The 9,658-nt window shown below is 42.9% G+C and overlaps 1 protein-coding gene across 1 annotated transcript in view; it reads right to left on the reverse strand.

Annotated features, from left to right (window-relative positions):
* Positions 1-127, reverse strand: part of LOC139453182 (ankyrin repeat domain-containing protein 55-like) — a 49,968-nt gene extending 49,841 nt beyond the window's left edge. Inside the window, exon 1 of the mRNA XM_071234812.1 lies at positions 11-127. Within this exon, the coding sequence (XP_071090913.1) occupies positions 11-47 (37 nt within the window). The 5' untranslated portion in view covers positions 48-127. The remainder of the gene's footprint in view (positions 1-10) is intronic.
* Between the last annotated feature and the right edge of the window lie 9,531 nt (positions 128-9,658).

Consider the following 9,658-nt stretch of genomic DNA (forward strand, 5'->3'; position numbering starts at 1 on the left):
TCAAACCCACCTGACGGACGACTGATATCACTCTCCCCGAAATCCATGGGCCTCCATGTAACCTCCCGTCACCACATGTCACATCCACCACTGAACCTCACTATAGGATGTACAAAATGGCCGTGGCTCGTCAGTCAGGAACGGTCGTGAAGCTGTGACGAAGTGTCGCTGTCTGCGCCGGCTACAGAATGTTGGCAGGTGATGCAGCCACGCCGTCACCAGAGACTGCCGTTACCGTAAATAAACAGGTGGGTCGCGCTTGGAGACATCAGTGGGGAGTATATCACAGGTACATCATATCCTGTTAGCTTCACGTGAGAGGCCCCAGGCCATTTGCCACCTCCGAGCATCACTTCTTCAAACATCGAACACCTGGTGTCATTGATTTCAGTGATCCATTCACATAATGTTTACCACTTTTTTTGCCCTAAACAGATAATCGAAACTGATTATTCTCTGGCGTTGACGGTGAACAACCATGGTTAATTATGCATAAACCGCCTCCGTGGTCTAGTGGTAGAGCGTCCGCCCGAGGAGCGGAAGGTCCGGGGTTCGATCCCCGTCCGCGTCATACTAAAAGACGTTTAATGATGGTACTTATGCATGCACGTCGCTATATAAGTGCAATAATCTTGGACGCGACGTTAAACCCCATTTCACCTCACCTAGTTATGCATAAAATTTACTCAAAGCTTATTCCGCCTTCTCGATTCCATGACTGAATTGTTTGATCGGCATTCCTTATAAGTTGACAGATGACAAAGTAGAGATAATTTATGGACAATGTAGCCTGCAACCTCGGGGTATCGCGGTACTTGTCATGTACGCTAAACAGAACAAAATGCACTCACTAACCTTTATGATTATTCCTGTTCTCTGTATCAGATATCATTCATTTTATCAAACAATGCATATTTTACTGATAAAAGTTCATTATTCACATTAGTAGCTCCGAGTAAAAGCCGGGCCTCGCGCTGTTTGACAAGGGAGAGAACTCCATCGTATCGCGGTACAGAGAGTTGTGTATGGAGGTCCGAACTGGACAAAAAGAGGACATAATTCTACCAACCACTTGGTATGACCATGCCAGACATCAGTGATTTGTCCAGACAAGTGCAAAGACAGCACAAGTAAAATTCTAAATGTGTTATCAGCAATAGGTATTCAATGCATTTTTACCGAAAAGTAAGAGAAAAATATTTTTATAACTCAACAACAAAATATCAGAAATGATATTTTAAGATTGTTTAAAAAAAATTGGATGACAATAATTTGTCACAAAATGGAAAAATGTTAAAAGTCAACAATAAATATATAAAAAGCACTCCTAGTATGCCCAAAGTATGTATTTATCTTTTGACTTCTAGTGAAGAACGTATTTCTAAGTTTGGCATTATGGCCCTTATGATCTCCCAATAGATCCTGGGCACAGAGCGGGAAGAAATGTGCGGACTACTTAACTTCCGTTACCTCATTAGTCTCCATGCATATGCAGATGATCTATTTCAGGTCCATAGAGAAAGTTTACTTGGGGAACTGCGGGTTATATCATTGGCCATTGATAGATGGGGGGTAAGGCAATATTACAACAGATGCCAGAAATGTGTATCAACGCATTAATAACTCCTTACTTACAGCAGACGGAACATTCCTAGGAAATTAAAATTGTTTACGAAGTGAGCACTTCCTGGTTACCGATTTGCATTAATAGACAGCCGCTAAGAGGCGTGTCCCGCGTGAACTATCGGAAATCACAAATGCCGCGATACGATGAATGCCGCGGTACCATGGGGTCCGAGTATATATATGTATAAGGATCTATGCCGAAACGTCGCCTTCACAGTAAATAAAGAAGTTGCTTTCCATAAGTTATCTCCACTTTGATCCAATGAATGTGGAAATCATTCGATATCTGTTTACATCGATATTTACCTAGAGCTGCCGGTACGAATGATAATAAAATTATGTGCGTGTATGTTCAAATGCAAGGAACTGATTCCAGTTTTACCTAAGAACGCAACAGTCTTTGTCAGTGATGACATAACCACGATGAAATTGAAAATAAATATAAACCTAGCAATGTCCAATTGTACTGTCTGCATGCCTTGACGAGATGGTCGAAACGGCAACACAGACACGGATATATACGTTTACATTGTACAATACGGTAAATAATACTTGTTCAGGTCAGTGATGGAGGCAGATAAGAAGTGTGTTGTAAGACTTGTCTTCAAGATAGTATCGATCGCAGAACACCTGGCACGGTAGTGTGTTATATATCGGCTGTCGATTGTGTATTGATTAAGAACATGATTTGTATAGACTCTCGGCGCGAAGGCTTACTGTGCTTTGACCTTACAAGACATAGCTTGTCCATATCAATATACCAACGCAGAGGAGAAAGTGTTAACAGAATCATATTCTGAACTCTCCATTCGTTTGTTTCTTTCTTTCTTTGTAACGCCGAACACAGCAATATTCAAGCTATGAACCAGACAGGGGTTGTTATAAAGGATGGATGTTGTGCCTGTGTGGGAAATCGAACCTAGATCTTTGGCGTAACAAGCAAAGGCTGTAACCACTTACCCACCCCACTGCCCCGAGTTGGGCGTGGATGCCGCTTTCAAAAATATTTACTTCTATCATGAGGTGTCACGTTAATGTAGGAGGTATATTTGTCGACATTTGCCACTTTGTTAAGTCGACGAGAACGGTTATCTATGGAATACTGTAATCTAGGATTCAGAAGCAGTTGGTCATCGCTCGGCTAAATCTTGTTAACTCTTGTTACAGTGCCTTAGTTGCCTAAGTTGCAGTGCCTTAAATAACTGAGCCTTGGGACGAAAAGATTCAACGAGGGGAAGCTGAAATGTCTTAAGCCTCAATTCGAAGGATGTACACGCAAATATTGTATTATTAGGTATAGCACTGTCCTTGCATACAGGCTACATTAGAACTCATCATATCAAGCATATGATCAGCATGAGTAATTGGATATCCTGTCTATGAAAATGGATGAACTGGCAATCGCATTGTCAACAAGTAACACCAACTGAGAGGGGCTTACTCCAACAGCCATCAATGCGGACATGAGTTGATGATCCTTCCTTTGCAAATGTAAAGAGGTTGGCAGAAAAGTTCAAGAGGGGATACGAGAGCCTTGAAATTGATCTTAGATCAGGGAGACCTTCAACTGCCACTAAACGGTGATACAATAGACGATATGATGATGCATAATCGACGACTCACCACACGTCACAGAGCCAATACTCAAACTTAGCTGAAATAGTTTTTAATTTCTGAAACTGAAGGGAGCATGACAACGGTTTCAGCGCGCTTGGTTCCAAGGCTGATCAGAAATGCTCTATTCTGCATCATTCGTGGGAAATTACGTAGTTTTGAAGCAGATATAGCTTATCTTGTTGAGCAATTTGTAAGCATCGCTGGGTCTGCTGGGAAGGTGATGGCTTTTTTGGGGGTGGATTCCAAAGGAACCAACTGGTGGACTATCTTGCTTAAGGGCCTGTCATACACTACCGATGTACCTCGCTTGGACTAAACCGGACAAAAACTTAACAGGGCGAGAAAATCGGCGGAGCTCCGGCGAGAAAGCACTTGAAAAATAAAAATTGACCATAGCAATACCGATATATAACCGGCATTCCCATTGTGATACCGTTGTTCTACCGTTGTCCTAACGATGTAAGAGCCGATGTGTTACCGAATACCACTTTTCTGTCACCTTAGTGTTACCGATGCGCCGCCGATGTTATACCGATGTATCGTTAACCGGAGCTATGGCGGAGTGATACCGTTGCGCTGCCGATGTGACGGTGGAGCTCCGGTATCACATTGGCGGCGCATCGGTACTACTTCGGTGGCATTCGTTAGTATTGCGGTATCCCATCGGTGCAAGGACGGTACACATTGAGGCTACTGGAGAGCCACCGATCCATTACGGGGCGCTACCGGTACTCTACCGACATTAACGAAGCCATACCGGAGTATTGCCGTTGTACTGTCGTTACAGTTGTACTGCTCGCTCCAGCAACGGCGGAAATATTTGAGAATGTTTAAAATTTCTACCGTCGCCTGCCGTTGCTAAATATTTCGTCGATGTCCTGACGATGTACTACCGTTCTTAGCGATGTGATACCGTTGCCCTGTCGTTCTAGTACCGTTCCCCGAAAATCGCCAAATTTGTGCTCCGGTATAGCTCCGGCGACACAAATCGGTTAGATGTGACAGGTCCTTTAGGCAACAACATGAACATTTTAGGCCCTGATGGTTCGAATCCCGCTGGCCACATACATGTACACTTGAACCCGTGAAGATCCGGGTCAGCATAGGTCTTTGACACCCCATACGTGCCGTAAAAGGCGAGTACGCTTGTCGTAAGAGGCGACTAACGGAATCGGGTGGTTAGGCTCTCTGACTTGGTTGATGCATGTCATCGTTTCCCTATTGCATGGATCGATGCTCATGATGTCAATCACTGGTTTGTCTGGTCCAGACTCGATTATTTACAGACCGCCGTCATATAGCTGGAATATTGCTGAGTGCGGCGTTAAAAATAAACAAACAAACAAACAAATCAATTTCACGATGAACGGACAGAGGCACACTGTCATAGGAACGATGTGCATGAGGTGCGTGCGTGCATGTGTTTGCGTGGGTTTGTGTGTACGTGTGCGTGAGTGTGTGGGCGTGGACGTGTGCGTGTGCGTGAGTGTGAGCATGCATGTTTGCGTATGTGTGTGACCACATGTCATGACACATGACTCCACGTATTCGTACTTGAACACATTTTTATACAACCCGTAGTATACAACAGCTATTGTTACTATGCCCCATAATCCCGATGCATTTTGTTTTCGTTTCGTTTGCTCTTTTACGCCGCACTGAACAATATTCAAGCTGTAATAATAATCGGGTCAATCTACAGATTAACATCATGTGCATCAACCTGCATAAATGAGCATGTGTTTGTGAATGAATATCAAATAGGGATAATATCAGGTGTTCGCCAAAAGGAAAGCGTATCCTGCCCGACCGGTGTCACCTGTCACTCACACATGCACAGGCAAGTCAATTATTCATGTGAAAAAAACACTTGAAAATATGGTCAATGTCAAAACAGAACATTGCATCGGACTTCATTTGTGTTACAAATTTGAAAATGTCCTCAACGTGTGTGCTATGCAACTTCTTGAAAGCCTTACTGAGGCCTTAAATGTTGTAACGGTGATCAAACAACTTTTGAGCAAGAGTCGTATGAAAGGTATAACTCCTGCATATTAACCAGTTGATTGATTCTACTACTCGTAATCATCATTTTTCTTCCCCTTCCCCTTATATTTGACTATACTTTGTTATGTTTTCATTTTATGTAAAGGATAAAACACAATTCCTCAGGCTTGATTGAGAATGTAAACCCGAGGGTAGTGGGTGTGGGGTGGGGGTGATGACGCAGGCCGATTGCGTAAGGGATTGGTACATTCTCAACCAAGCGGGAGGATGAGTGTTCATCCTACAGTAAACTACGGTTATAAAGAACTCAAAGGGACCACTAAATTTAGTTCGTTATACCCGTAGTTCGTTATAAGCATATTTACAACATATATACAGCAAATGGACGTGACCTAAAAACAGTTCGTTACCAGCGTGTTCGTTATAAACGTAGTTTACTGTACTTAGAAACCTTCTAAGTGGAAGAGATACCAGAAGAAGAAAAAGACATGGGGATGCATTGTTATGAAACAAATGCGGAGCGGTCTCAAACGAACTCGTCAGCGTACGAGAGAAAGATCACGTGGAGTATACAGGCAGCTTATAAACCTACAGTGACGTCATCCTATTGTTCTCGAATCGTGTTAAATATAATAAACAGGGATGTTATAATATCCGCGGGACTCTTCTATATAATATGTTATAATATCTCTGGGATTTTATATAATTTCAGGGGCGGTCGGGTAGCCTGGTGGTTAAAGCGTTCGCTCGTCACGCAGAAGACCCGGGTTCGATTCCCGACATGGGTACAATGTATGAAGCCCATTTCTGGTGTCCCCCGCCGTGATATTGCCGGCATATTGCTAAAAGCGGCGTAAAACCATACTTACTCACTCATTATATAATATCACGGGGATTTTATTAATACAAAATCCGTTTATATTGTAACATATGAATGTTTATCGACAGAAATGTATTTTGTATGTGAACACAATGTAATGAAATGTAAAATCAAATGACAATTGTTTTCTTCATATTCCCGCGGATCGAACGTGCAGCCTTCGTAACTTACCCTCGGATTTTTATAAGACTAACAACCCTCATCCTCCTGATAAAACTTTTGGCCCCTCGGTTTTATCCCTTGGATTCAGATTTACATTTCATAAAAAAACAACCTCTGGCGTGTTTTTATCCTACACATGAACACCCTTGCATCACAGACCCGGCGTGTTAAACTTTACATTTTTAACCAAACCGGAGGGACAGTGTTTCATCTGTCGTAGAAGCTGTAAGACAAAATCTGACTCAACATTGTTCTTCATTCTACAACTTTACGTTACCAACCACAAACTTTCGGAAACGGATGTAAAATGTCTCTTGCTGGCGTACTCGATTTGTGAAAGTGATTCTTAACAAAACACAACGTTAACGTTGTAAGCGTCGCTTTCTTTACAGACGATTAAGGTTGCTGATTAGATCCAAAAGTAGCATTTGTCGTTTGACTTTACATTATATCGCCCATTTCCTTAATTTAGCCTTGTCATGTATGCAATATGGATTGTATTTGTAGAAGACTGTCTGTAGAATATCCATGGGTCGGGGCACTTTGTGTAGAATATCCCTGGGTCGGGGGACTTTGTGTAGAATATCCCTGGGTCGGGGGACTTTCTATAGAATATTCCTGGGTCGGGGGACTTTATGTAGAATATCCCTGGGTCGGGGGACTTTGTGTAGAATATCCCTGGGTCGTTGGACGTTCTGTAGAATATCTCTGGGTCGGGGGACTTTGTGTAGAATATCCCTGGGTCGGGGAACTTTGTGTAGAATATCCCTGGGTCGGGGGACTTTGTGTAGAATATCCCTGGGTCGGGGGGACTTTGTGTAGAATATTCCTGGGTCGGGGGACTTTGTGAAGAATATCCCTTGGTCTGGGGACTTTGTGTAGAATATCCCTGGGTCGGGGGACGTTCTGTAGAATATACCTGGGTCAGGGGACTTTGTGTAGAATATCCCTGGGTCGGGGGACTTTGTGTAGAATATCCCTGGGTCGGGTGACGTTTTGTAGAATATCTGTTGGTCGTTGGAGTTTTTTGTAGAATATACCTGGGTCAGGAGACTTTCTGTAGAATATCCCTTGGTTGGGGGACTTTGTGTAGAATATCCCAGGGTCGGGGGACTTTCTATAGAATATATACAGGGTCGGGAACTTTGTGTAGAAAAACAATAGGAAGATGTCACTGGAGGTTTATAAGTTTATGTGCGCCACATGAGCGGATAAGTATGTGATGATTGGCGTCTTGTTCAGTGTTCCTACTGCGTCGGCGCTGTGGTCTATGAAACGGAAATTCGCATAGCACAATTGCGTCCCTTATTTGTACCAGGATCCAAGATTCACACTGATTATGATCCGTGATCTATTCATGAGGCGTACATGTATATCTGCCCGAAAACACTATATATACAAACACCAGCTATATACTTTGAAACTGAGTATGATTTCTTCACGTGTTTAGTTTGTGTGTTGTTTTTTCTGTATATAGGTTTGTTAAACACCGCATGTAACATTATTACAATATAGCGGCATGAAAGTATAATTAGAGTCTGGACAAGAATAAAACAGCGATTGATATCATGTGTCACCAGGACCCAAGCTGTCGGGAAGGGAGATACCGTGCATAAATCAATGCACTTGGCACGATGAAACCAAATCAAAGTCAGCGAGCCTGACCACCCGATCCATTTAGTCGCCCCTTACTTTAGATTCCCCTAACCCGGAATCCCCACGGAGTTTTAAGATTATACCGACCCAATATTTAATACCCAATGTCGAAAGAAATTACAATTTTTAACACTTAGCCTTTTTTATCCTATCGTGACTCTTAACTTATTTCATTACTGAAAGAAAAATAGTTTATAGGAATATACATAAGTCTTGTATTTGTCTTTCACAAAAATTGAAATGATAACGTAAAATATTGTCCATTACGACCGCGGTAAGATATATACATACATAAATCTTAATATGGAACGTCATCGCCGGAAAATAATTGAGTGAGTGAGTTGGGTTTAACGCCGTTTTAACAGTATTCCAGTTATATCACGGCGTGTCAGCTTAATGTGGGAGGAAAGCCCGACGTGATGCAGGTCTCAGACGTTTACCCACGAGCACGGGTATGGTGCTGACAGATCTAGAAACATAATCGGGGCGAACCGGGATTCGAACCCACAATCATAGGTTTCTGGCGTGCCTAAGGGACGCAACTCTGCACAGCGAATCGCGGCGCCTTAGACGACTGGGCCACCCGTGTCCCCCCGGAGAATAAACCATTATCCGCCGATACAGGTTCCATTGGGTGTAAAGGGCCAACTAGTCAATCACTGAACATCGTTGATAACACAAGGTGTCTTGTGTTATTGAAATAAAAAATGTTAGGGGTCATGAATATGTTTGTGGATATTTTTGTCGTGAAGACACAATTTCATAAAACTCCCCCTAAAAGTATCATGATACCTCTTTCAATCAAATCACAACCCACGCTTGCCGGAAATGGCGACTATGATATTCGTAAGAGGCGACTAACGGGATCGGGTCAGGCTCGCTTGGCTTGGTTGATGCATGTCATCGTATCGTAATTTATTAGAACGATGCTCATGATCACTGGATTGTCTGGTCCAGACTCGATTATTTACAGACCGCCGTCATATAGCTTGAATATTGCGAAGTGCGGCGTTAAACAAAAAAAACAACCAAACAGTATATATTTGTGGTAAAAAATAATGTTCAATTCAGTGCATGTGCAGTGACTAGACACCTTTATCTAGCCCTGTGTAAACAGTTGAGGCTACTGAATGCGGTGTGACATGCTGTTTCAGACAATGCATGCTCGCGTATAGTGGTGACTCATCGGTTTGTTTAAAATGGGCAGAATCAACTATACGGAATATTTATTCGTCTTATACACCCGTCCTTCTGCCAATCCTGAGGAGCAGTATATTGTACCCTCGCCCTACCTGGTGAGTTGCAAAAGCAGCGTCGGTAGCGTTCTTAGGAATGCATGTTTGCCGTGTGCCGCTAGCGAGGCCAGCAATGATGTCAAAGTGGGAGAGAAATAGGATGGTTCTGAATGGACCTCAAATCATAAAAAATAATTACAAGGATGATCGCCACAAAACAGTGTTATCCGCAATATGCACTTTTGGAATCCACAACATATCGAGAATCGAATCGAACATGAAAATTTATTCCAAAAATATGTTTTGATGAAAGGGTTTAATGGTGTGTGTGTGTGTGTGTGTGTGTGTGTGTGTGTGTGCGTGCGTGCGTGGGTGCGTGCGTGCGTGCGTGCGTGCGTGCGTGTGTGCGTGCGTGTGTGTGTGTGTGTGTGATATTGCGAGTAACGACCCATTATTTTAAGAGAATAAGTTGTGG

Source organism: Haliotis cracherodii, unplaced genomic scaffold (genome assembly GCF_022045235.1).
Source record: "Haliotis cracherodii isolate W230 unplaced genomic scaffold, xgHalCrac1.p SCAF_9, whole genome shotgun sequence".
Taxonomy (NCBI): Eukaryota; Metazoa; Mollusca; class Gastropoda; order Lepetellida; family Haliotidae; genus Haliotis; species Haliotis cracherodii.